General features: G+C 50.6%; 9 protein-coding genes across 9 annotated transcripts; 3 read left to right on the plus strand and 6 right to left on the minus strand.

Annotated features, from left to right (window-relative positions):
• Positions 1–1,458: 1,458 nt before the first annotated feature.
• Positions 1,459–5,848, minus strand: BO87DRAFT_396089 (DUF3431 domain-containing protein; the record flags this gene model as incomplete). Its single annotated transcript, XM_025625225.1, has 4 exons — positions 1,459–1,981; positions 2,037–3,434; positions 4,243–4,247; positions 4,640–5,848. The coding sequence occupies 4 exons, from the start codon at positions 5,846–5,848 to the stop codon at positions 1,459–1,461; spliced, it is 3,135 nt and encodes a 1,044-aa protein (XP_025480963.1).
• A 1,074-nt stretch (positions 5,849–6,922) lies between these two features.
• Positions 6,923–10,090, minus strand: hrdA (E3 ubiquitin-protein ligase HRD1). Its single transcript, XM_025620368.1, has 3 exons — positions 9,707–10,090; positions 9,546–9,650; positions 6,923–9,442 (listed from the first exon to the last, which is right to left on the minus strand). Exons 1-3 carry the CDS (start codon positions 9,728–9,730, stop codon positions 7,301–7,303), a joined length of 2,271 nt encoding a protein of 756 aa, XP_025480964.1. The 5' UTR covers positions 9,731–10,090; the 3' UTR covers positions 6,923–7,300.
• A 186-nt stretch (positions 10,091–10,276) lies between these two features.
• Positions 10,277–12,537, plus strand: BO87DRAFT_30478 (putative MFS transporter). The gene is made up of 2 exons (XM_025619295.1): positions 10,277–10,734; positions 10,825–12,537. The coding sequence occupies exons 1-2, from the start codon at positions 10,483–10,485 to the stop codon at positions 12,241–12,243; spliced, it is 1,671 nt and encodes a 556-aa protein (XP_025480965.1). The 5' UTR covers positions 10,277–10,482; the 3' UTR covers positions 12,244–12,537.
• A 589-nt stretch (positions 12,538–13,126) lies between these two features.
• Positions 13,127–13,976, plus strand: BO87DRAFT_385743 (putative GPI anchored glycoprotein; the record flags this gene model as incomplete). Its single annotated transcript, XM_025624735.1, has 3 exons — positions 13,127–13,258; positions 13,326–13,570; positions 13,646–13,976. The coding sequence occupies 3 exons, from the start codon at positions 13,127–13,129 to the stop codon at positions 13,974–13,976; spliced, it is 708 nt and encodes a 235-aa protein (XP_025480966.1).
• Positions 13,977–14,800: 824 nt separating this feature from the next.
• Positions 14,801–16,872, minus strand: BO87DRAFT_332530 (COP9 signalosome complex subunit 1). Its single transcript, XM_025620369.1, has 4 exons — positions 16,389–16,872; positions 16,284–16,328; positions 15,941–16,221; positions 14,801–15,884 (listed from the first exon to the last, which is right to left on the minus strand). Exons 1-4 carry the CDS (start codon positions 16,519–16,521, stop codon positions 14,868–14,870), a joined length of 1,476 nt encoding a protein of 491 aa, XP_025480967.1. The 5' UTR covers positions 16,522–16,872; the 3' UTR covers positions 14,801–14,867.
• A 493-nt stretch (positions 16,873–17,365) lies between these two features.
• On the minus strand, positions 17,366–19,412 carry BO87DRAFT_30791 (uncharacterized protein). Its single transcript, XM_025619415.1, has 10 exons — positions 18,614–19,412; positions 18,472–18,561; positions 18,279–18,425; positions 18,191–18,220; positions 18,085–18,125; positions 17,993–18,037; positions 17,814–17,939; positions 17,731–17,757; positions 17,643–17,681; positions 17,366–17,588 (listed from the first exon to the last, which is right to left on the minus strand). Exons 1-10 carry the CDS (start codon positions 19,076–19,078, stop codon positions 17,456–17,458), a joined length of 1,143 nt encoding a protein of 380 aa, XP_025480968.1. The 5' UTR covers positions 19,079–19,412; the 3' UTR covers positions 17,366–17,455.
• On the minus strand, positions 19,281–20,529 carry BO87DRAFT_375667 (uncharacterized protein). Its single transcript, XM_025623105.1, has 3 exons — positions 20,342–20,529; positions 20,185–20,279; positions 19,281–20,113 (listed from the first exon to the last, which is right to left on the minus strand). Exons 1-3 carry the CDS (start codon positions 20,448–20,450, stop codon positions 19,748–19,750), a joined length of 570 nt encoding a protein of 189 aa, XP_025480969.1. The 5' UTR covers positions 20,451–20,529; the 3' UTR covers positions 19,281–19,747.
• A 1,860-nt stretch (positions 20,530–22,389) lies between these two features.
• Positions 22,390–23,333, plus strand: BO87DRAFT_306269 (uncharacterized protein; the record flags this gene model as incomplete). The annotated part of the gene is made up of 5 exons (XM_025619358.1): positions 22,390–22,821; positions 22,914–22,939; positions 22,995–23,089; positions 23,145–23,202; positions 23,261–23,333. The coding sequence occupies 5 exons, from the start codon at positions 22,390–22,392 to the stop codon at positions 23,331–23,333; spliced, it is 684 nt and encodes a 227-aa protein (XP_025480970.1).
• A 599-nt stretch (positions 23,334–23,932) lies between these two features.
• On the minus strand, positions 23,933–26,688 carry BO87DRAFT_375672 (putative choline transporter Hnm1). The gene is made up of 13 exons (XM_025623106.1): positions 26,288–26,688; positions 26,139–26,219; positions 26,016–26,066; positions 25,789–25,965; positions 25,550–25,738; positions 25,305–25,492; positions 25,229–25,252; positions 25,148–25,175; positions 24,880–25,092; positions 24,754–24,811; positions 24,565–24,696; positions 24,305–24,489; positions 23,933–24,228 (listed from the first exon to the last, which is right to left on the minus strand). Exons 1-13 carry the CDS (start codon positions 26,394–26,396, stop codon positions 24,062–24,064), a joined length of 1,602 nt encoding a protein of 533 aa, XP_025480971.1. The 5' UTR covers positions 26,397–26,688; the 3' UTR covers positions 23,933–24,061.
• Between the last annotated feature and the right edge of the window lie 80 nt (positions 26,689–26,768).

Below are 26,768 nucleotides of genomic sequence, written 5' to 3' on the forward strand. Positions count from 1 at the left end.
TCGCGGATCCACATTCCTCGCCTATCGTCTGCAGGCTGACTCTAGGGGCCTTGTGCCGGTCAGGCCGTCAGCTTGCTGGTGCGACTGACAGTATACTTATGACGAAATGAACAAACCCAAGGGAGCTGCAAGAGCCCAGGACCTCTATATCACCGAAGTTACTTGGGTTTCTGTCAGGAACAGACTCCTGACATCTGGCATCACCACTGCGCATGAATCACCAGAGTGCAGTTATATGCTCGATGATTCAATACCGGTGTGATTAGCCGCAGCTAGCCTTACCATTAGACTTTAGGCATATTAAAGTCACCCATGTAACGAATCAACGCTAATCAATGACAAATTACCGCATCCGTGAATATACCTAGCTTTTGGACTGGTAGTTAGGGAGTCGCCAGACATTCATGCACTTTTATACCAGTACAATTAATTCGAGCATCTGTAGCCATATACCAGTAATAATATACATCTTCACCCTGATATCAGATAATAATTCATAGTGAAAATTGAATATACTAACTATCAACCGAACCAGGCTTCTTTTCGCTGCTTCAGCCTATCAAACTAGTACTACTTACTCCTGTGACTACTAACTGATACTGCATGCCAATGACTACTAGTAACTACCTCTAAGTAGTAAATACCACCACTGCTACTCACTATACTACTAGGATATAGCACAGATAGAGTAGCTACTACTGCTAGTCACCACCATAAGACTATCTGTTCTACACTCGAAAAATAAAGGGATGTCCAGGAAAAGGAAAGGTATTCCTTCCACTACGCAATTACTATACACTTCTTGAGCAGCAACTAACAAGCACTTAGTAACTATTGAGCTTTCTTCTAGGCAATACATTATGAACGAACAGGTCCCGTAAGTGTTTAGCACATAATAATTATTTTAGGATACTATTAAAGTTCAGTTGATTGTGACTACACTGATTCAGGGAAGGCAATATATACTTGCCAGTAAGTTACCACCACTTGCTACACAGGTATCAACTACTTGAACTAACTAAGAAGCCGGTAAAAGACGATAATAAATGAAATATCTTACACATTCATATTTTCATTAATTACCTTTCAATAAACTCATCCACCATCCCCGTAACATCCAGTCCAGCTCAGTACCTGACCTAACCCAACATAAGAAATCATATACACAAACAAGCATCCATCCATCCAACCGTCCCCGTCCCCAACCAACCAATTCTCAACAGGATCAGAACTGAAAAGTATCATATCTCATCATCACATGCAATGCATATCATCAATGCAAGAACCACCAGCACCAGGGTATGATAACGAACTCAAAAGCAAGAAGGACAAGAGCCTTTGTCTCCGAAAAACTCCACGCAATCCCAACTCAACCAAAGCAGATCAAAGCAACCTAGAATCGACAACCATGACACACAAGTTATATCGCAGAAAATGATTCAATGAGCGCCAATTCGATCAAGAAGAAGCCGACGCCATCCCGTCTAATTCAACCAGAACTCGTAGGTCGCCATCCATCCAGTCGACATTGCTAGCTGAGACGAGGGCCATTGCCCATTCGTTGTCGTTTTGCACCGGGGCCAGTCCATCTGGGAGCCAGACCTTGAATTTCCAGTTGAGTTGAGAGACCCAGTCCATGTTGGTCTCGGAAGAGAGGCCTGGCAGTTGGCCGGCGAATTTGCGGGAGATGAGCTGCTTGAGGGTTTCAAGATCGGTACATTGGCTTCCGGGGATGTCGAAGCGGGGATGCGCGCGTTTTCCGTCTTGGAGGATGTTGATTCGGAGTGAGACGTTGGTTGGAGGAGACGGAGAAGAGCCGACATTTCCAGAGACAGCGCTGGGGAGAGGTGGGAAATTCGGAGGAGGGAATGGCTGGGGCTGGGGCACGGGTGCCTGGCTGTGGGGTGATTGATGGACATTGTGCTGGGTCGCTAGGCTGTCTCGGATGATCCGCGAGATATCACGGGTGATGCTGCTGGCACTATGGGGTTGTTAGTAATGTACACAATTTGCTAACTGTTATATTGGGGACGTACAATTCATTTCTGGCAGGCCGTTCTGAGTTCCCGCCAACACGCCAACGCAGGTCCGAGGTGACATCTGCATTCAAGATGCGATGGAGGTTCTCATCCTCACATGGAGACGGACAGTCATAACCGCCGTTGTGAATGACCTGGAAGTGGCTGTCAATCGCAGCGACCAGTCCACGCCAATCCGGTTGCTGGAGACCCGAAATGTACCACAGGTTGTCAAGCTCATAATTATGATTGTACATGTCATATGACTTTGAGAATGAGTCCCAGTCAGTCGAGTACCCATCCAGCAAGAGATCCGTGAGACCCAGATCCACCTGAGACCCGGTCCCGAGCTGCGGTTGTGGTGCCGACAACCCGGTCTGTGCAGAAGCATAATCGTCCGGAATATGGTGGTGTGAATGCATGTGGAGTTGATCATCTGTCGGTGTGGTCGCGTTCAGATTCTGCAGACTGTCCTCTGTCTTGCGTCTCCGTCGCTCTTCGGTGCCACCTCCTTTTCTAGTCTCCACTGCGTACTGCCGCTGTCGCTCATTGGTGACCATTCGGCGCAGCAAAGGAATAACCAAGGAGATGATCTTTTGCTGGTCTCGGGGCCAGATGTATGTCCTGGGCCCCATGCCCTCATTGACCACGTTTTCCCCGAAGAAGCGCTCACCGTGGCCTTCGACCTCAAGAAAGTGGCGCACGCAGTTCCACAACCGCAACTTAACCATCTCGGTGTCTCCCTTTCCACGCTGGCCAACACAGTCGCGCCGCTCCGGGTGGCGATCATCCAGCATATATGCTTTAGCCGCCGCCTGCAGATGCAAGAAATTCTCTGGGGAGAGCTCCAGCGACGCAAACAACTTCGACATCGGCGGACGAGTGTACTTCTTGTTACTCGACGGTTGACGGAACAAGGCAGCGGCGGAATGCAAACCTACAGCACGAGCTTCGGACAGAGACTGCGACGGCGCGACACCCAGACCCTCCCCACCATAGTGATGTGCATGCTGGTGATGCTGCTGCTGCTGTTGGTGGTGAGGGTGGTGAGTGCCTGCAAGGCCGACAGCAGCTCCCGCAGTCAACGCCGGATCCAGCGCATCCTCATTTCTCTTCCGTTTCTTCGTTGGCACCCTGGTCAGTCCACCGGAAGGCTGGCCATGTTCACTCATAGAGGTAGACCCCGGTCCGCGCATGTGCCGCTGCGGTCCCATTCCAGCACCGAAACTTGCATCTGCAAAGCTATCCTCATCGATGTGGGTATCCGGACCATATTCGAGGTGATGCTGGAGTCCCGCAGCCCCCGCCGCAGCAGCGACAGCGGCAGCAGCAGCCCAGTCGGAGACTTCCTGGCCGGCAGCAGCTGTAGCAGCCTCCACCAATCCAGCTAGTTGATTCTCACTGGGCGCATATCCGCTATTTGCGAGGTGATTATTAGGGTCGACATTAGCGGAGGTGGTCGGGTTGGTCGAGAACTCGGCAGCCGAAGTCGACGGAGGATGTTGATGGTTTGAGTTGGAGGTCGATGCCATTTCAGTTCGGGCCGCGTGAACGCGTGAAACGAACAGCCACTCAAAGGTACGTAGGCAGAGTGATATTAGGGGAGTCACGCAGATAATAGAGTTATAACACAGAAGTGCGGCGCGGCGAAGCCGTCACAACTCCAGACAGTTACAAGCTCGATTGGTTGATCCTATGTGGCAAACAAGCTTCAAATCCCGATTAACAGGACCTGAACGTAAGGTAAACACTCCGAAACAGCGAATCGTCAGCTCGTAGTTCGGGAACCGTGATTTGGAGCGTCCGTCGCGTGCGGGTGAGCGTCGACGGTGCTTGTTGACAGAGCGCCAAACAACGCAGCTTCTAGAAAAGACACCCGGTGCTCCCGGGCAGGGAGGAAAACACGGTCGCCTACGGCGAGCGGGCGCGTGAGTGAATAGCAGATCAGGAGCTGTCAACAAGAGACAATAAGGTCTCGCGCAAACAGGCGAGGACGGCGATATAGTTTGTATAGATGGAGCTGTTTAACCCGATGACGCTGTTTGGCTGGTTTGAAGGAGGAGCAGACAGTGCAAACTCTGCAGGGAAGACGCCGTTGCACATTGCCCAACCCAGTTAGCCGCGGTGGATCTGGGTCACGTGATATATACCAGAGTATCATCAGGCATTCACTATCCTGTCAGTAAAGGCAGTTAATCAACATATAGCATGATTACTACACAACATGTGCTGTATATGACAGTTATATAAATGCTTTTCATTATTCAATTTGGAGCCTGCCAAACTGGTCCTAGCTGCAAAGGATATCACAAGATCTGGCACAAACCCCAGCACATCATCCAAGTATCGCAGGCCAAGAAAACATATCAAACACAATGGAATCAAAAATCGTATCTATACCAGGCATCGCAGCAAGCCACCTGAACCCCAGACAAGTCAAATATGAACACAAGAAGATGAAGATGATGATATATAGTCCCTCGCGGCCAGGAACCGAGAGGGTTATGAGCTGTCGGGGTTTGAACAAAGAAAGTCAAAAAGACAATGATCGTCAATAAATCCTAGGCACTCTCAATGGAGAATACTTAGAATCCATCGCCCTCCTTCCAGGGTCTCCCGACTTCGCGGGCGCGTGCTTCGGGGTCCTTGCCACGTTCCGTAGCATTTACCACCAATTCATTGATGAGCAGCTCCTCCATGTCGATCAGATCTGCGAGCGTCAAATCCTCGCCTGGCTGCGGGAAACTCAGGTGGCTTTCCTCGCCCAGCGTCCCGCTCATGCGCGTCAGCTCGATCATGTCGGCCCGAACGTTCCATCCTTTGAATTGCTCCTCGAGCTCAGACTTCTTCGCATGGTGGCCTCGGAATGCATCGTACTCATCCTCGCCGCCAAAGCAGATGCCAAATCCATCGCAGTAACAAATGTGCTCCTTAATGCAGTAAACGTTCTCTCCGGTGAAGACGACATGCCACAAGTATTCCCAAATTCGACCGGAGATGTAGTCGCTGAGCTCTGTCCGGAGCATCCAGTCGCGGAAATATACGAAGCGGGCTCTCGGAATGGCATGAATACGGTCGCGCGATACGGCGAATTGAGCGCAGCAGGGTTGGGCGAGGACTTCTGGGATCGGATCATCGGGGAAGATCTCTCCCCAGGCTCGGGCCAGCATAACCTCCTCTTGCTTCGTTTGATCCTCCACCAGCGTGCCCGGATGCAACCAGGCCGGACAACCGGGACTCCACGTGCATCGCAGATTCACGTAACCCTGGCGGACCACCCAGGCGGGATTCAAACGGCGCAGGAGATCAGCTGCATCTCCGGCAAAGAGGTCATCATTGTGCCAAGCGAACTGATGCGAATGCATAAAAGCGACAACATCAGGAAGCCTGTCATAATGTTCGATGATGTAGCTCAGGTAGACCATCACCTCATGACCCTTATTCTTCGGAGGATGCAGAGGTGCTGACGGGTCATCGACGGCATAGACTGCTGTTTGCCACTCAGGAAGCTCAACCTCCATCCAACTGGTATCTTCGTCGGAAGTCTTGGGCACCACGAGCGTCTTTGTGTACGTTGTCCCAGAGGGCTTGGGAAGGCCTGGGACGAATTGTGGCTTGGGTGCATACGGCGTCCGAATCGCAGGCTCTTCGTGCACCCTAGTAACATTGAAGCGTACTGACGGCGATGGAGAGGGGGTCGAGGCTAGTTCACCCAAACCGACGACCTGCGTCGCTTGTTCCCATTGTGACGAGAGGCTTCGGATAGCGAGGAGGATGAAAAGGATGAAGGCAAAGCCAAACAGGGGCACAGCCCGGCGCGAGGAAATCATGGAAGATAGCGTGATATGTTGGTACGGAAAAGGAGACGAAGAATAAAGATAGTATGAACTGCGATTGGACGAAAGCGCTCGATCAGCAACTGCGTGAATGCGATGAGGGTTTGTTTGAGATAGTACGAAGCCAGGCCAAAGAGTTGCTCGCAAGGACTAGCAGCATCTAGGCCTAGCAACAAAAGTCGGGACAATTCACCCACCTTGATATCCAAACGCTACAGAAGACACAAAGAAGCCATGGAAGAATAGGAATTGGAGATCTTGCAACAGTCGGGAACAGTTGTCAAATCCCCGCGAAACTCCAAGAACCGAAGGGCGAGATGCGCGGCCACAGCCGGTCGAAGGTTCCACGAGCCAAAGAGAGAGGGGCAGGGAGGAACGAGGACCGTTCGTAGGGCGAATTCATGCGACTGGGGACTGGAGGAGGAAAACAGATTGGTCGGACAAGCCAGCTAGAAGGAGGCATACGCAAAAAGATGGCGCAGGAGCGGGTGGGAGACGCGGGCGGCGGCGGAGCTGGCGTCAGCGCTGATGACGACGATCTTGGGCCCTGTCGAATGAGCCCAATTCCCTCGAATTAAGTATAAAGACCAGATCAAGAGGTTCAGATGTGATCCAGCACCGGGAATCCAGCCTTTTTTCCTGTAGGGTTACCGGCCACCGGGATTGGCTGGTACTCTTCAAATTGCTTTTGCATCCCGGAGAAATTCACGCTTGTTCCCCACGGGCGCAGGTTGGATGTTGGCCCGCAATTATGATTGGAGGCTGGCTGTCGTTGCCCCTGGATCGCATTTTGCCCCCCGAGACATTTTTTGTGATCGATCTGATGCACGGTGCTTATAGTCTGGGTGATTAGATAAATCGAAGAAACGTCGATGGAGTCTAGTACGGAGTAGAATCTTAGCCAGAGTTCTGACAGACGCTATGTTATGTTGCACCTGCTAACTATAGTAACTATGGAGTAACCCCTTGGCAACTTCAGATCCGCCCTTTTTCCAGCCAAGGTGGGTACAACCCTTCTTCATGCAATCCTGTCTACCTTACTCCGTAATAGTCTACAATGAACTGAAATTAAAACCAAGGAATTGTCACGATCATGTTTCTAGTATGTACAGATATACACCTGGTTATTAGAGACCCTCCTGATTCGCTGGACAAGGGGCTAATGTGGCAGCAAAGAGTAGAATGAAACCGGAACTGGTGTAGTAGGGGAAAATGACCATGCATGAGCCACAGTTCCATGGAATTCAACATACAGGCAATGGGGTATGAGTGAGAGCCGCTTCAAAAACGCCGGTAAAATGGACAACTTCCCCATAAGATGGGGTCAACACCAAATGAGATGGTAATATATCAAGCCAAAATAGAGACACCAGGTATGGAAAGGCAAAGACCAAAATGGCGGAGAAGAATTTCGCAGAGAGGAGAAAGAGTTAAGGAAACCCATCATCACGTTTCATCGTCAACTATATCTTCCACCGTTGCTACCCGTGCTTTCCCCTTTGAGGCCGAGTCTGATTCCTCGGCGTGATTCGCGCCGTCAACGTCGTCGGCGGTAGTGCTCTCGCCGTCCATCTGGGTCTCGGGCGCTAAATCAGTCCACTGTTGGGAGAGTGATTCCACGCCCGATCCCGTGGCTGTTGACGTTGCTCCCGACTGCCAATTGGGCAGATCCTGGGACGTGGAGGGCTCGGTGGCCGCCGCAGGCTCACTTTCTTGACTGGCAGCCGGAACAGTTGCTGTTGGGGGAGGGACCTGGGAGTCTGATGTAGGGTCAGACGTTTGGGCTGTTCCGGTTTCAGGAACAGTAGGGGTGGCGCGTTGTTCTGCCGGCTGACTGGGGCCCTGCTCCGGGGAGTGAAGGGGGATGAGAGACCATCCCGCGGGGAGACTCAGCCCCTCGGGTAGTCGACTATCTCCAGCATTCATGGCGGGTGTCTGTGGGTCTGAGATGAACTGACGGCGCATGGTAACCGAAGAAGTCGAGGACGAGACAGCCGGAGGATTCTGGAAAGCGATACTTTGTGGGACAGTGGGATTGGCCTGGAGATTGCGAAGTCGCTGGAGTTCCGTCTGCAGTAACCGCACCAGATGAAGCTGGTCGGCAGTGACGCGCAACGTTTCAATTTCCCGGACAATCTGTTGCTCCATCTGCTGCAACTGAGTCTGCATGTTGGCCACGTTTGAGGCAGGGTTGGGGGCAGCCTGCGGCGCTGGGACCGGGAGAGGCCGTCCGAATCCGAAGCCGAAGCCAATCTGCCTGGCATTCGGAGCATTGACATTGTTAGCTTGTGGCACAGGCGCATTGCCTTGATGGATCTGCTGGTGAAGGTTGTGGAAGAGGTCACCCCTGCCCGCACCGAAACCGATTCTGAAAGGCCCGAATTGGTAAACACGCGCTCTTGGTAGTCCATCTGCTTGCCCATCTCTGGGTTGGTTGCCAGCGGCCATGTTCTGAGCACCAGCATTGTTCGGGTTACCACCATCGCCCGCCCCCCGGGCCCGGGGTGGCGCAATAACTGGGCGTCGACAGGTGGGGCAGTTCTGTTGTCTCTCAAGCCAGCTTCGAAGACAGGCAAAGTGTAGAATGTGACCACAAGGCAGTTTCTTGGGGCGCAACCTCTCAGAGACCCGGTTTCGCTGTTGCGCGCCCGCCGGCTGCTGCCAATGGGTCATTTCCTCGCGACAAATGATACAAACCTCCTCGCGTGCGACTTCCTCGGCGGTGGCATCGGGATAGCGTTCGTTCATATCGCGAGTAGCGTTGCGGTAACGCACGAAATCCATGATGCGCCGTCCGAAAGACCGAATAGTGACGACGACGTCGCGCAAAATATGTAATGGGAGACCGTAGAATGTAAACAGGATCGCGAAAAAGGTAAGATATACTGTGAGCTTGAGGAAATCGGTAAGCAGGTCGAGGTAGAAGATCCAGCGGCCCTTTTCTTCCCACCCAGGTACATCCAATTCCATCTCGTCGATATCATTTTCATCCGGCAGGTTGGGAGTGGCCCCGGTCTCTCCCGACTCGGCGTACTGGCGCAGCGACTCCTCCCTAGCATCTCTGATTTCGCGACGGCGCTCCTTAATCTTAGCCTTCATTTGGAGATGGGTGATGTAGATCTCGACCAATGAAATGACGTAGCGGGCAGCAGTCGAGCTGGAGAGGATGGTGAGAACGGCGAATTCGAAGCCGAACATGACCATCATATCGGGCCGTGCCTGTTCAAGAACGGTGCGAACGCAGTATCTCAGCATAAGCGAGTTGAAGAGAACTGAAAGGAGCAGCGAGGCTGCAAGTCGGATGTGGAACAATCGCGGATTTGCTGGGGGTTGTTGCTCAAGAAACTCGACCCGACCCTCGCCGATCCAACCCCAGACCTTTCCAACTAGCAAAGAGACGAACATGACCAGGAACCAACCGCCCAACTCTCCTCTGAAAATCGTCATCGCCAAGCATGTCTCTGTTACGGCAAACCATGCTTTCTCGTAGAGCTGTTCCGTTTCTATAGGTCGAAGAGGTCCGTAGAGGAGACGCTGAAGCCAGAATAGAAAGAAGCCGACCGCTAGCAGGCTAATGTTCATCAAAATCTAATCATTAATATGTTAGCGAATTCCTGAAAGAGGAGTGAGGCGTCCAATGTTCGGAGCGCCGAGGGAGCGCCTGTTGAAACCCGGGGCGGGGAAAGCTTACCATGAGATTTGCACTGCTCTGCGAGAGGTATACGCATGCAGCATAGAAGTTTGCTCTCTGATGCAGCGCTTTTAAGAAGACGCCAGTTGCCAGGGCAGCTGAGGCCTATGATGACAAGTCAGACCGGATCTACAACAAGGAGCAACCTGAGGGCAACATACCCCAGCATACACGGCCAATCTCATGGCGACGGGGAGAGGAGGGTGGGCGCAATGCCCGCTTTCATGAACAAGGGCGTAGCAGCTGGGCTGGTGGGCTCTCTAAAAGATCATTGATGGGAGCTTTAGAAGAAGGGGATAAGCAGTAATCACTAAGGGGGAGAGAAGATCGCGTGGAGAAAAGAGCCAGGATGGGGGGAAGAATGGATGGATGAATGAATGGATGGAGATGTTCTGGACAGCTAATCTACTACTCGGTATCGCCCGGTACCTGGTACTGCGTAATGTTACCAATCCTGGAGTCACCGCCTTGGCAGCTGACTGTTCCATTACTTCTTTCGGCGTTTGGTCTTCATTCTTGTCCATGCTTGGATAGTTGGAATATTAATCAGTCCACAGTTATGAAAAAGAATTGATGGGATCTTTCTAGATGCAGGTCACGAGATCATCTACAGACTTATATGTAGAGAAAGTCTGAAGCTTCTGGAAGCTTATTATACTTTGCTTATTGACGTGTTACTCGTCTTCCTCTCCACTTGATCAGGTGACGGAGAGCTGGCCGGCATCCGGTGTGATTGACAGCTCCGTCATCGGTCACCGATTATCAGCTTCGATGGACGGAAAGTCCAGATCATATCAATCAGACAGTATAAATAATTTGTTGGACGGGCTCTGGATAAAGCTCAAGCAACTCGACAGAACCGCTCCATTAGTTTGGACATCCATCCAAGCCGGAAATGAGCTAAGGCTTCCTTTTCCCTGTCTAGACTATCTCACCAATGGCTTCTCCACGGACACTATTCACGGCCAGCCGCGTGCAAACATGGACCTACCTGCTTGGCGTGTGTCCATTCTCGATTGCATTCCTGGTCTTCATCAACTCGTCCATCTCATTTGTCGTCACGGAATTAATTGGACTCCGTGACGGAGAAGGTGATGCGGTCGGAACCTTGGGCTTTGCCGACGAACTGCTTGCCCTGGTCGCCTGCCCCTTGTGGGGAGTGCTGTCGGATCGCATCGGCGTCCGTCATGTAAGCGCTCACCCCGTTGCTATTTCCCCCCTCCCCCCAGTACCAGTTCACTTGTTGTAAATTTTCTCATACATTGTGTCTTTTACACAGGTCTGCACTACCGGCTATGCTATTGTGGCGCTTGCCTTGGTCCTCTTCGTTCAGGCGAAAAATGTCTACCCCCAGTTACTCCTGGGAAGGCTGTTGTTCAGTCTTGGAGGCGCCGCAGTATCAACAATGGTCACGGCAGTTCTTCCAGCCGTAGCCGGCTCACACTCATCCTCACAGCATCAATCTACATCAGACCCCCGGACGAGTAAGAGCTCATCCTCCCGACTGGCTGGATATGTAGGCATGTGTGCGGGATGTGGCGCGCTCGTCGCTCTCGTCATCTTCCTGCCCCTTCCAGCTCGTTTTCAGCAATCAGGACTTTCCCCTGCGGAAGCTATCCAGCGCAGCTACTATCTCGTGGCTGTGGTGTCTCTAGTCATCAGTATCCTCTGTTTCTTTGGGCTGAGAAACCTCCCCGGAGAAGAGGGCAAGTCATGGAGCTCGCTGTGGTCCGCAAGTCGGCGCGGGACGCCGGATAGCGGCGAGGCGTGTTCGTATGCTCGCAAATTCCAATTGCCGTACCTCGAGCAGCTGGGAATCGCGTTCGCCCTGGGATTCCGAAATTCAGATATATTTCTGGGCTACTTCGGCGGGTTCGTGGCGCGTGCGTCGTCCGTGGGGATCTCGCTGTTCATCCCGCTCGCTGTTAACCACTATTATCGCATGTCGGGGCTGTGCGGGAACCAAGATGGCGAGGCTGAGAACCCTGGCGATCTAAAAAAGTCATGCCATAAAGCCTATGTGCTCGCTTCGATTTTGACAGGGGTTTCTCAGCTAGTCGCGCTGCTTGCAGCGCCAGCCTTCGGCTATCTGTCGGAGCGATCGCGGCGCCGTCACGTGCCGCTTTTGGCAGCTTGCTTTGCCGGCCTTGTGGGCTATACCACGTTTGCCTTGCTGCCCAGCCCGGAATTCAGTGGGGAGAATGGCAGCCCCGGTGTATTTGTAGTGATGGGCTTGGTTGGTATCAGCCAAATTGGGGCGATTGTCTGCAGTCTATCAGTGCTGAGCAGCGGTATTCTCAGTTTGAGCGAGGTAGGTAGGATGGAAGATCACTGGTGGAGTTCACCGAGTGAACCCAGCGAAGATGAGGGTGAGGATGAGGAGGAAAACGAGAACAACCCAGTCGACGACGAGGAAGAGGAGCACGGAGAAGACCGACCTCTCGTGGCCCATCGTCCTGGCCGGAAAGAGCGGCATCTTTCGCACCTGAAGGGCTCAATTGCTGGGGTATATTCCCTGTACGGTGGAGCGGGTATCCTGCTCTTGACCAAGCTGGGTGGGCTCTTGTTCGATGTGCTGTCGTCGGGAGCACCGTTCTACATCATGGCTGGGTTCAATGGGGCATTGCTGCTGGCAGGCCTGGTGAGTGGATTCATTGGGCACTCACGATCCGCTGGACCAGCTGGGTTCGGTGTGTAGTAGCGTCTCCATTGATATGTGTTTCTTTGTCTAGGAGACAAGGATTCAACGCAGTAGCCCGGCTGCTAAAAGAATTAGTATAAATTTGTTTAGTGTGAACGATGAGCCGCAGCCGGCGCCTGTAGTCTACCGTGGCTCAGTTCGACTAAACATCAAGTCTAGTCATGAGTATTTGTTTGTTGCGGCGCTTTGAAACGAAGAAATTCGGCCCCCACGTCTGGCCCCAGTTTGGCTGCCGTGCCTCCGTTTCACGGAGAGATCAGGAGAAGTGAGAATGAACCAAAAGAAAAACTCTTGTACTATGAATCGAAATTACTATTTGGTTTTCGAGGGCGTGGAAGAATTCTTGCCATGATCTTGAGGGAGATCCTCGATCCATCTAATTCCCCCGGCTCCATCAGCAGTTCCACCAGACAACATCCACCACCACCACATCCAAGAACCTCCATCGGTCAGCGCTTACAGGTTCTTCTCTAGGCTGTGTTGTTAGTTTCTCAGCGCCCATTAGTGCGAGAGGGTCTGCTTCCTGGCTATGGCCAATTGGGCAATTGCACTGCGATGTTTGACTGCGCCCCCAACAGCGCTTGATGCCAGACCCTGTCCATCTCCAACCCTCTCAGCCTCGCCGCCATTTGCCCGTCTGCCTTCCAACACGCCAGGGGAGAGGAAAAAATGGATTTCGCCCCCATGGCCCTGGACCCCATCCTGACGGGCCTTTATTTACCTCGTCATGCCCAGCGAACATGTTCCAAGACAATCTCAATCCAAATCAACTCTTATCCTTCTTTCTCTCCTCTTTCTCCCAAGTCCTCATTGTCTCTAAGTCTTCATCCATACAGCCCTAGATACCCTCCTCCCTAATTCAACCATATAATCACACATCATGCGTCTCCAATTGACTACCTCTCTGGCTCTCCTGGCCACTGCCTCCACCGTCGTCGCTGACGATGTCGTCTCGGTCCTCTGGCCCTCCTCCGCCAGCGGCGAGAACTACAACGCCAAGCTGATTGGAACCGTACGTCTTCTCCAAACACCCCTTCTTCCCACCATCGTATGCTTCCTCAGATCTAACTCTCAAATAGACCGGCGGCAGCCTCACCACTCTGGTCATCAACTGCCCGGCGACAGCCAGCGGCTCCGTGACCAGCGCTCCCGCTGCCACCGCCGCAACCACCAGCGCCGCCGTCGTCAAGCGTGCTACCACCGCCTCCAGCTCTGACGATGACGATGACGATGACTTCAACGACAGCTGCAACATCCCCGACAGCGGCGAGACCCTGACGGTCGGCAGCAGCACATGGGCCTTCACTTCCTCCGGTAACCAATTGTAAGCTAACCCACATGCCTGGCCCCCACAACTCCATATAATATCTGTCTGTATACTTACCACACAAAACAACAGCTCCGAACAGGCTACCTGCTCCTTCACCGGCACCACTGTCGCTTCTTGCGCCTTCACCTACAACATTGACACCCAGACTTCCTCCTCCAGCGGTGTTACCACCGCCCAGCTCAACAAGGTCCCCATCACCATCACTTCTACTGCCTCTGCCACTGGCACTGCTACCGGTGGTGCCTCCACCGCCTCTGCTACCGGTAATGCCTCTGGCTCTTCTTCCGCCGCCTCTACCGGCGCTGCTACTACCACCAGTGACAGCGGTGCGTTCGCTACTGGCGCTAGCCAGTGGGTTGCTGGTGGTGCTGCCATGATGGTTGCTCTCGCTATGGCTTAAGCTGGCCATTTATCTATGAGCCGTGGAAGTAGAGACGTGAGTTTTTCCGTAAAAGGAAGCAAAGTGGTTATGGTATATCAGAAAAGGATATACAACATACACTACACAATGTCAGCATATAAACCCTGCATTTAGAACTGCGCGCAAGCTGGATGGGAAAATGAGGCGTGGTGGATTGATGATCATGTACCACAAGTGAAGAATGGGGTTTCCTTTTTTTATTTTTTTATATTCTATATGTCTATCTATTTACTACTACTATTACTACCCTTATTGATGTGTTTATTATGATCCTAATCACTCAATATTATTGTCATGTCAATTGATACCATCCGAGTTGAGATATGTTTACACTTTGTAGCAGATATACTTTGATAATATCAGGGAAGAGGTTCTAGATAGTACTACTTACTATAAGCGTGTCTCAAGACTTCTTTCAACTACTCATCCACCAATTATAGACAGTTTGAACACCTTGCATGTGTTTCTTACTACATACCATATACACACAGGGAAATGAAGAATTCATAACACTAAATGGGTTTTTTTTCTTGAAATGACAGGATGACTCTCTATTCAATGGATGACTTGATGTTTCTCGGGATCAGAATGATCTAAAAGTCCATGTCTTTATCTGTTTCCAACCAAGCGAATAGGAGCCAATCAATCTTCCACACTACAACCACAGCGTTTCTTCAAGAAACTAGTACTACATACATGTCTGTCTGAAAAAAAAAAAAAAAATCGGGTACTCTACTTCATCACATTACGTGAACCCATCCAACGTTGTTGTACGAGAGGAAGTACCTCAAATAGCTAATGGTAATTTGATAATCTTTGTCGTATCTCATTCATCAGCTGACTGGCTGGCTGGCTAACTGGCTAGTAGCATTACATGACCCCCGGACCGCGCGGAAGGAAATTGCCAAAGGTATCCCCACCCTTTCCCCGGTCATCTCTCGGCCGTCGCTCGTCTGAACGGACCTCCAGTCCAGCTTGGATAATATTAGTCCGCAGAACGCGAATATGTGCTTCACGGATGTAATTATCCAAGCTATCCAGGATGGACCGCTGGACGTCGGTGCGCAAGTTGACCTGGTTGGAGACCAGCACCTTCTTTTCCAAGTCGATGCGCGCGTCGAGGGTGCCATCCTGAATCAGTTCGATGAGCTCCTGCACGAAGGGAGAATTGGAGTCTGTGGGGTCGGCTTGGCCGCCTATGACTCCCGGGGCGAACATTTTCGTCATGGATTCGAGGGTCACGCGGCTGAAGGGTACGAGATACTGTTGGATGGACTTGGTGCGGATGCGCGTAAACAGTGTCTTCACATGACGCTGTAGGTGGACGTCGAGGAGGTAGTCGGCCTTGTAGGCTTCTAGGATCTCGAGACAGGCTCTGAATTTAGAGTTGCAGAAGAATGAGATCGCCCGGCGGATGTGCGGCTCCAGCTCAAGGAAGTTGCGGAATGAATTGTTGTCGAGGACGCGACGTTGTAGCTCATTGCGGTCCATTGATGCCAGGGCGCAGAGCCCACCGTATACTGCAACGTCGTTTGAGGTGAGTACTTCGTTGTAAGAGTCTCCTAAGCTCGGATCGGTGGCCAAGAAGCTGTTCGCAGCATCCACATATGCACCAGAGTGTAGCTGGGAAAGGCCCAGCGCAGCAGACATCTTGGGCTCGTTTTTGGCTTGCTCCTCTTGCTTCGATTGCAGGTTGCGTAGCCGGTGCACATTCGTCTGCACACTGAGCCAGTCGCCGCGCTCAATTGCGACATTAATAATCTTGAACAGCATCGACGCAATGTGCGTTGGTGTGGTACAATAGTCCCTCATACGAGAGTATGCTTTGGAAGCCGACACAAGGTCACCTATCTGATTGTAATGTTGCCCGAGGTCTTCGTTGCCCATCTATAAGCAGTCAGGAAACAGTTTCCAGTCACCTCACCAGAGCCATCTTAACGTACCCTTATGCTCTCTTTGATCAGGTTGTTCTTATAGCCTCTGAGCTCGTGTTCTAGTCGATCTGTTTCCGCCTTGACAGACTTCTTCATATGATCCACCCAGTTTGTATCAAGCGTTGCCTCAGGGTCACCGGGTGCAACTTCGGCAAGTGCCCGAACTGCATTTTCGTATCTGGAAACATCCCTGCCGCCCTTGGCTTCTGCAACTGCGGCCTTCAATGCCTCGACAGAGAGATAAGTGGAGCATGTGCCTATGAGGAACAGTCGATTGAATCTGGTTCGGCCTAGGAGAAAGAAGCGGGGTTAGCCACAGCAAGGAGCGCGTGTGATCTAAGGCGTAACGTACCGGTGTAGTTCGCAATATATGACTCGAGTTCAAACTTAGGCGGATCTAGAAAATGAGAGTTATTCATCGCTGTTCCTTTGGATCAATCCAACAGAGCCAACATACCATCAACTTTCACCAGAGGACCTGCTACATTTCCACCCAAAGACTCTAAGTCCACGCCCCCGGCACCAGTGACTGACCCAGCACTTTGAGCTGGAACAGCCCCATAGAAAGGGTCTGACTGCGTGTAATCCATGTCGTCAATTCCGTGCGGCTTTCGGCTACTGACACGCGAGGTAATATAGAACGATGTGTGGGGCCAAGAGCAAATCGAATGAAGAGATGTGTTCGGTCCGTAGCCTCCGGAAGTGTAGTCGAGTATCCACGAAACTCCTGACGTTGAAATGCAGTAAATCAGGTGTGATAACGCCGCACAGGTAGAGGCGAAGTGGAGAACAAGCGGGTCTTTGAGGTGTAGGCGTCCGCGGGTGTCAGGAAACGGCTTCGTTCAAGTTCATAGATGGTGATCCAGCAAGATCAGCCACTCAGCAGTATGAAGGGCAATCTGCAAATCAAAACAGCAGTATGCAAGCCGGCAGGGTGGGATGTGCGGGTGAGATGATCTATCGCAAAGGTCACCGACGGCCGCATCATTTGGCCCGATCTATCGACGTAGCTGCCTAGGCTGCGTTCACCGCCTTAATGACCGCCTCGTAGCTACCCTTAGACTTCATTCCTCAGGCCACCATCAGGCCAGTGGCTCCTGCATACTAACTGGTCTCCAGTTGCTACACGAATTCCTGGTTGTACCTAGATAGTCACGCCCAATATGGTAAGTTCTTTTCAGGCTGTATCTCTAGATACAAAGTCTCTCCCGAATATCCCTTGCAGCGGTTCGCAGCTATTCTGCGTTACCATTAGGTTCGCAACAGTCTTCGCAACAGTCCATGTCCCCACTAAAAGCCCTAGAAACACTGCGAAGAGGTAGCTGTGCTGCAAAACAACTGTCATGTATAGTGACGAAGATGGAGCTGCCTCCAAGGAAAGCGAAGCAGCCTATAACGCCCGCATTCGGCTACTGGTAACGTTGACCTCGTTCCTCTCATGGCTGGGACTTGCAGCAGCTGTCACAGACGTTGCGAATTATCGAGTGAGATTCCTCCAGTCCTTCCTGGTCACAAGAGGACTTGCTACACAATAGTAAACAACTCTGCGCAGTGATTTTCGATTATTTCGTTAGTCTGACTTGAGTTTATCACCACGAAATCATCAGCTGTGTCGAGCGTATCGAGAACGATCAGATCATCCGCAGATTCTGACCGACTAGAGAGAATTGCAATCAGTATAATTCTCTACCATACTCCACATGGGGCCTACCTGGCATCTAATGCGTTTGTACTAATTTCAAGCTCTCTTCTGGCGTGTTATTACGGAGATCGGCACCAAAGAATGGGATTATACTTACTCGACACCCATGGTCACGTCAGTGTCACTAATACAACAGTCAGATAATCATTCTTCAAGTAGCATGGCTTCGAAACAACATACCTAGTTGCAGTTGGGACTGATGATACGCTCTCTGCCTCAGGGGCAGGTAGGCTCGGTAGGTGGTGAGCAGGCAACGTCATTTCTTCCCCTGGAATGACTTGGGCATTCGCGGGGCCAGAGGTCAGTCTTAACCAGCTTAATTAGTGAGAACATAGAATAAGGGATCATGGACCACCTACGCAGTCGGGGGAATAGCAGGCAGTCTCAGCATGGTTGATGGAACACTTATCCCATCAGTCACCATATTTCAGGAAAGAATCATGTATCTTACCTGCGCATTGATGCGGCAGCATGGATAGGACCGCGTCGGCTCTATATCAGATGGCCTTAGCATAAGCTCATGGCTAGCCCCTGTCAAATAGCTGCAGAGTACATACAATATCTAGAGCATGATTTCCACGCCTTGCCTGAACAGATGTACTCAGCACTGTGCAATTTTGACAATTCAGCTCACGGAGTACTTACAACATCCGTGATTCTTGCTCGAACACGCTCGCGCCGTCTTATAGCTCGCCTTCTGTTTCTGTTACGACGGGTCACGATTCTATCGAGAGCTCTTTGAGTTTCCGTGAGGTTAACTCTGGTTCCAGGCCGGTGCGATACCATGAGAGACTGCACGAGAATTAGTAGCCGCGCTGTAACAGCCAGTTCAACGTACAAGTTCATAGAGGCCCCGACAAAGTGTAAGGAAGTTACAATGCGTATCTTCGTGACCAGGTCTGGAGCAAAAACGACAGAAACGGGATCCCTAAAGTAGCTGTTAGAGTAGGATTGTAGCTGACGATGAGGACTGCTCTTACGCGGTCACCAGGCATCTTGATTATGCAGAAAGCGAAACTCACGACGCCTAACCTCAAAGACGACGATAAGGTGGTCAGACACAAGACAAGGCAAAGAGCACCTTGGCGGCTATTGCTCGTTCTCTCAGACTCAAGATTTAAATGGAAGGTTGTTATGGGATGAGAGATAGCTTTAAGAAACGAGAGGTGATCAAGAGACCCGAGTAGTAGCCGGAGATGAAATAAATGATCGTGTCCTTTCGATGTGTGAGAGAAGTAGAAGACTGTCCCCGAGGGAGAAATAGAACCAGTGCAAGGAGAGGTGTTGCAAAGGAAGAAGTGAATGGGTTCCGTGTCGACCAAACTGGCAGGAACACTGGGGTGACCTGCCCCGGCCAACCAGAGACCCCAATACTTGGAGAAGAGAGGTTGTTGTTGCTCTGAGTGCGGATATTGTTGACCTCTCTGAGAAAAAAGGATGCACATAAGTCATGCTTTGTGGGAAGAAAGTCAAGTAAAAGTTGAGTAAATCTCGTCCCAGTCGTCGACAGTGACCCTCTTATTGGTAGAATGTCCCAGGAAGAACAGTATTAGTACATCAAGAGCAAAAGGTGGAGAACTTCTTCTTTCAAGGAGTGTTAAGAATCTGTAAATGACCATCATGCGGTACATCTCCACTCAAATTCGACTCACTTTGTCTTCACCACACTGCTGCGTTCTGACTCAAAAGCAACAAATGCCCAGGGATACCTTTCGGGGATAATCAGTCGCTCGTCTCGCAACATAGCTATCAGTAGATGCCATCCCCTGCAGCCTTTTGCTCCCAGCTGGCTAAATTGTTTGTATCTCATTTGGACATCAGAAACTGCGCACTACTGCCTCGAATGTAGCACGCCTGGGTCAAAGTCTCTATTAGATCTGGAAAGAGTGGATGGTCTCATGGATTCCCATTACATAAATTGTGTCGACTTTGAAAGAAGACGCTCCATCAATTAGCTGCGAGCGCTCTCAGTGAAGAAAGAAGCTTATTTCAGAGATCAACAAAACATGCGCGAAAAGTGACTATTACATAGATCCGGTATACCCCATTACAAATGTTCCAACCGTGGACTTGGTAGAGATGGCATTAACTTCATACTGACTTGTAGCCTGGTCTCAAAGCAATGTCGTAAACCCAGCCAGGAAAGCTCCCACAACTACAACCAGGCCATATATCTGACCAAGGTCAGTTGACGGCCTGGCTGCTGCTCCCTTATCAGGGACTCCAGTAAATGGCGGAAGGGAAGTTGTGGCTGCGGCAGTAGTGGAAGCAGCGGTAGACGTGACGTTTACACGCTTGGGGTTCTGTGCACCACAGGGGTGCTCAGACCGGCAGTTTGACTGGCAGCTCGAGTCACCATTGCAATTCGTGACACATTCGTCATTCTCTTCAGTGCAAATAAAGTATGGGATGGTCTGTGAGTACTGAGATGAGTTGGGACTCAGGCCATTGCTACAGATGCACTGGTATTGGAGAGTTTTCTGCATTCAAACAGCATTGCATCAGTCAAGATGAAGTACATTGGATAGATAGGTTAATCATTCGCACTTACAGCGTCGCATGTGTTTTCTTTGGGTGAGCCCGATGCGTTTGGCAATTGATAACAAAGTAATGGACATGACGAGGTCTGAGACTGACACCATTGGTCTATCGTTACACAGTCAGATGAGACATTTGGCACCATAGTATAGCCTGCAGAGAGAACATACTTCTTGTCTGGATCGGGACGCTATTGGGGTCAATGGAGGAGGAGGTGTTTTGCGAGAGAACCAGGCCAACCACGGAGGTTATAGCAATGAGGGGACGGAGGAGAAGCATATCGAGTGGCGTAAAAGCGGTGGGTACGACAGCGGAACTTGAGGGATACTGAAAGAAAGGACCTTGAACTGTGACGACGATGCAAGATGTCAGTGTTGATCTCTGTAACTAATGAATGGGAATCTGGGAGATATGATAGCCTCGCACATACGTGTTCAGTCTAAGGCAGCTTGAAGTGTAGTAGAGTTTTGGACAGGTAGGGTAGTATGCCAATTTGATGGAGTGAGCTGCTAGTGATATCAACAACGGGGAACTCAAATAGGAAATTAGCAAGAGCTCAGGACTGCCAGAGGGAGAACCGAGAGAAAAGAAATTAGAAAGCCAAGAGGGCAAGCGATAAATGGTGAAAAAGCTGGCGCTCCAAGCTCGGTATAAGTATTCACGCACACCGTACTACTTTTCGCCCGTTACGCGAGGTCAGCTTGGGGTGGTGGCGGCGCTATCAGTTCCCTAAAGCTCCAGACGGCTTCTTCTGGATCCAGCCATCAAATTCCAGGCCGGGTTGGCAAGAGCTAAGTGAGTGGCTAGTCTCCTTCTTTCTTATTTTCTTTTCATGACTGGAATTCGGTCCCATTGACCGTATGACTCTTTACCCACAGGGGGAATGACAACGACGGGGCCAAAACAGGTTGAAGACAGAGGCGAGGGAGCAAGACAAGAAACGCCGGAAGAGAGTCCGGTCGAGTTGGTACCACTAGCCGATTGGAAAGTCATCTAGCAAAAGCTCCATACAGTACGATAGCAGATAGGACTAAGTTTCTGTCTGAACCCTCGGTGACGGGTTGCAATATCGATTTAGCCTGTCAGGTAACATGGCCCCTCTTTCCTCCCTGCTTGCTTTGCTGCTATGTTTAGTTATCGTTCAGCCATTGACTGCAGGTTTGGGAGAATTTGCCAGCGCGCCTGACTTCTGCATGGAACAGAAAGCAGCAGACCAGCCTCTGATGGTGTGAGGATGTCTCAGAAAGAGACCCAGTTGATAGGGTGAATCTTTCCAGATGGCTGACAGCCGACGGGGACGGGGAAAGCAACCGCACCTCGGCTGGAGCAGGATTGGGGGGGAAGGGAACCCGCATTGTCTCAGTTGAAGGACCCCGACTGGGCGATCCTCCATTACTGGAGAATGCCTGATTGGGCAAGGCTACTCTTGGCTTTTTCTAGCGTGGACCCTGGTCACTAGCCCTAGTTGGGACTAGGAGGAATGAACTAGTCTGCGCCAAATTGGCTAGCGGGAAATAATGCGGCCGGAATTGGATTATCCAGATTAACTAGTCTAATCCTGAGAGATTTTGAGTCTTGCTTCTGCTGCACAAAGAAAGCTTCCTGCGTGACCTTTTTTTGGGTCTCATTTTTGATGCAGAATGGAGATCTCTTTCAAACAAAAAGCATAACCTTCGAACTAGATGTCTTGTGGTAATTTATCATACTTTCACCCATACCAAACAGACCTACAGTAACTACAGTATGTCTTTGCGGGTGCTAGATAAGCAGCACATGACTCGCTCCTTCTGGGAAGGCGTTGGGCGACGTGGTCCCGTGATCCCCGTTGGCTCCTTTCGGAACACGGAGCGTGGCCGGTGCAATGGCTTGATATCGATCGTCAATCCATGGGCTTCAAGCAGCAATCCCTCCCCCGTCTGAGACATTCTATCTTATCAATATCCCTTCCCCCTCCTTTCAGAGTCTCCGCTTCTCTCACTCTCGGGTATCATACCGAGCTATACCTGACCTAAACCCGGGCTGACACCCTGTGGCTTTGAAACGCAGTACACAGACCTCCTGTTGTACCAGCAAGCTTCACTAGTAATTCCCGTAAGTGACCAAACATTTAGCCATCCCCCGCCACTCATCTCCTCTTTCGTGGTTGCACGCCGTTTACCAACCTATTATTAGTGACAGCCAGGCTCGCATTTGTCCCGTCCACCGAATATCTAGATGGATGGAGCCAGCGAATGAGGACATCGCCTCCGTGCCTCCGCACCAACCTCGCCCTTCCTCACCTACCCAATCCTCGTCCCCTCCTTCGGACATCATAAACAATGATACTATAGCTGCATCCCTTTCCGACGGGGTCGCTGTGAGCAACGGATCGATCCTTCCTCGGGCACAGGACCTCTCCAATAAGGACCGTCCGGTGTCTGGCATAGTTCCGCCGTATTGGAGTCACCATAGAAACGCATCCAGGGCTTCACACATCTCTCTCGACCAGGCGCCAGGCATTACACTAGAGGACCATACAGAGGATCCAGATTGCGAGACTAGTCGTGGTTTGTGGGCGAAAAGTGTGGTTGTCGATGATCATGTCGTCGTACAAGGCAAGACGGGCATCGGATCCTATGTCGTGTGGAATTGCAGGATACAGACACTGGATGTACGTCAGCGTTCTCTCTCCAGGCTCTCGTCATTGCTATGCGATGCTATCTCACCATGCTCTTAGGAGATCTATGCGCTAATGACTTGCAGGGTGGTCCCATCACCGTTCGTTTAAGGTGAGCTTGGGAAATGCACTCAATCGTTGGTCTTTGCTAATATTTCTGTCCCTAGATACTCCGAATTCGACGACTTGCGACAACGATTGGTGGCATCCTTCCCACATGCGAAGAATGCCTTACCTCCTCTTCCTCCCAAGAGCGTTATATGTACGTCTGAGACAATCCACACGAGTCATGAGGCTGACTGACGGATGACACCCAGTCAAATTTCGCCCTTCGTTTCTTGAGTCCCGCAGGGTTGGATTGGAATATTTCTTGAAGTAAGCAGCAGGAACATGGTTTTTGTCCGTGGCTGATAGCTAACATCAATCGGCATAGCTGTGTCCTCTTGAACCCCGAATTTTCCAGCTCACCAGTCGTCAAAGATTTCTTATTCGGGAGACTGTGTTAATCTCAGCATATCACTGAAGTCAATATCTAGCTACACCTATTTGATATAACGGACTCGACGATGTTAACGCCTGCCTCGGATAATTATTGCATTGGGTGACCATCCAAGTAGGGACAACAACCCCTGCAAATGTAGGGTCGAAATCGACTAGACAAGCGATAGCACTAATGCAGCCTTTGAGCTGCTATATATTAATGCTCAAAGTTTACCCCATTCATCTGGACGGTAGCAGATGCATCTTCACTTGCAGCTGAAGGGGCCGTCTTGCTTACGAAACTGAAATTGAAGGATCGAAGCTCTGAGAGGCTTAGAGACCGCTAATCATCTTTCCACAATTCGTCCATCGGACGCTACATGTGGCCGCCATATTTCCTATTGCGGATATGGGCGTTTAATTGACTTCTAGCTCAGTACTCAGAACAATCATGACTTGACTTTCAACACGTCAGCCACCTTGCACTGCAGGCATGCAAGAATTGCGACGCTGTTATTACATTTACTTTCTCCCGCCATCCGCAATGCATATGCACAGTATACTTTACTTAGCGTCAAGGATTTAAATTAGCCTCAATGGCCATAAATAGCCATATATGCATGTACGGGGCACATGCAGTATCATAGTCCAGAACAACCCAATTATTCCTAATAAATACACAATCATAGATCATAAATTCAATCTTGACTAAACCTCAGTCAATCCACGCAAGACAAAAATCCAAACCACAAACTCAGCTCTTCCCCACAAGATCAACCACCACCGCCTGCGAAGCATTCATCTCTTCTTCCCTTACCTTCTCCATCCGTCTCGAATACTTCTTCCCTGCCACAATCCACCACAATAGTTCTAGCAGCAGGAACCCACCGACACATACACACGTATAATTCATATTCGAGGCTGTCATGTAGAAGTTAGCACGGATAAGATCTGACATCAACACAAATTAGAAACAAAGGTATCATTTATAACTCACCAGTAACAGGCATATCATAAGGAAATGAGAAAAACACAATAGCAAAGACCAGCCACGCAACAGTGATGATATTGACCGTCATTCCTGCTGCGTATCCCAATGAGAATGGGCCACGGTGCATGGTTTTGCGACCAAGGAGAACGTTTGTGAGGATGGGGACGAGGTAGGCGATGTTGTTGATTGTTCTGCGGGGAGAGTCAGTAATTCAGGGGAACTTGCGCTTGATTTCTAGGGGCTGTGGGACGTGGAGGAGTGCGTACACAGCAGAACTCATCATCGAGTTGAATGCGGTGCTGGAGCCAAGGTAGATACAGCCGAGAAGGGCGATGATGATGCCCACGCATAGCTGGGCGTTGACGGGAGCTCCGAATCGCTTGTTGACTTTGGAACAGCTGAAGATAGGGTTAGTGTCCGTTAGTCCGATTATATGATTTGACATGGAAGCGCACAATTTGGAGAAAGGAAGTCCATCGTCTCTGGCAAATGCCCAGAGCATTCGTCCGGTGCCTATGAGGGTTACATCGTTAATACATGACTGGTTGGTTCGTAGCTTGGAAGAGGTTGTCTAGTCATACTCAGCTGTGAGCCGATCACGCATGGTCCCACTGCAACCCAGAGAAGGAAGACGAGGGCAAAGGCGCCCCCGCGGCTTTGGGTTGCCTGGCGAAAGAGCTCTGCGAGGGGAAGACCTGTTGGGGAGTCGGCGAGGCTTGCGTAGTCTTGAACGGAGAACATGAGGCTGAGGAGGTAGGTGAAGCCGGTGACGAATGCTATGGCGAGTGTGCAAGCTAAGGAGACAGTTGCGTTAGTTTAGTTCTAGAGGAACGGAGTTGATTGGCGTACCTAGGGCTAAAGGAGCGTTTCTTCCTGGCTGTTGCAGTGTATGGTTTAGCTTCTGATCAGGAGCTAAAGTGTGATACTTACGTTTGGCATTTCCTCAGTGATGTGCTGTGGTTATAATTAGTATCTACTTCCACGCAACGCGAACTGGAATACATACAGTGATCCCGTCTAGGCCGCCTAGACTGTACAGAGGGTTGACTAGGCCCGTTATAAAACAGACGACATTGTTATTCCAGCCGGTTTCGTTGATCCAGGTTCGAAAGACAAATTCTGTGTCGTTGTGCTTGGGAGCAGTGGCTGCGACGGTGACCAGGATGGCGAACCAGGCTAGTTGAAGGTAGCATACTGTTCCATCAATCATATCAGCAGGTGAGCCACAGAAACTGAGAAACTTATACCAACATGAGAATTTGTTGATTGCTGGCATCCACTTGTTGCCAAACATGACGATTCCAGAGGTTATGACGTTGAACCCTTGGTACGCAACGAAAGTCATCCAAGGCTGCACAACAAGGTTGGGTCTGTACAAGGCAATGAGGGCGATGAAGTTCGACGAGTAAACGAGGTTCGTAGAGGCAGTGGTAAATATCCCTATAGACATCAGCATCAGATCACTTAGCAGATATTGTAGAGGTCCTTACAGCCGAACACTGTGCTCCAGCCAGTGGCAAAGCTTAACACATTGCTGTACCGCTTTGGAGCAATGGCTGCAATCCAGTGATACATCCCACCTTCAACTGGGTACGCAGAAACAAATTCCGCTAGTGATGTTCCTAGAAAGCATTGCAGGATAAAGACGAAGATAAATCCGTAGATAACTGGGAAGGTCAATCTCATGGCATTGTTCTAGAGTTACGGGGCTCCGTACGGGCACCGGGACCGCCGGCGTTGATGGAAGTGATGAGACCCAGACCGAGTCCTGTTAAAATCTGGGTTAGATTGTTTGGCGTCTAGCATACATGTTTGTACAAGAGTGTAGTGGTTGACTCACCAGTCCAGGAGATGGTACAATTTGCAGCCAGACCGATGAGACTCCATACTGAAAAGTGGCGTTTCAGCTCTTGCTTATGGCCTGTTGTATCGCAAGATAAAATTCCGTTAGATGTGTGGAATTAGAGGCTTTGGTAACATTAAACGTACCCATCTGCGCCAGGCGCAATTCATCTGCATTCTGGACCTGAAAACTGCCTAACCCTTTATCATCAAGGGGGTGAGCGACGGGCGCCGCAGATTTTATGGAATTGTCCATGCTGATTATGACCTATTAGGAGCACTAAGTATTAATGGTTTCAAAGGATAAATCGTGCCAAAACATCCTCGTGTGGACATGGAGATCTAGATGTATGGACTTATTAGCATGGCCGCCGCCTTATCAGCGACATACGACAGTTATCAGACTTTATCAAAGCGGGGAAGAACTTATCTCGAGCACCGGACTTGTTTCGAGATCACCGGTTGTCCGGACAGAATGCCGGAGAATTAACACGACTAGTATAGTACTTACCACGCTCATTGGCGTGGAGAACAGAGGACCAGTCATGCCGGTCGCGGAGAAAGATCCTCCTCCCTTGCGGTGATGGGGGGGATTGATCATTGGGAATCAGGTGCCCCAGAGCCTCAT

Source organism: Aspergillus neoniger, assembly GCF_003184625.1.
Source record: "Aspergillus neoniger CBS 115656 unplaced genomic scaffold BO87scaffold_12, whole genome shotgun sequence".
NCBI lineage: Eukaryota > Fungi > Ascomycota > Eurotiomycetes > Eurotiales > Aspergillaceae > Aspergillus > Aspergillus neoniger.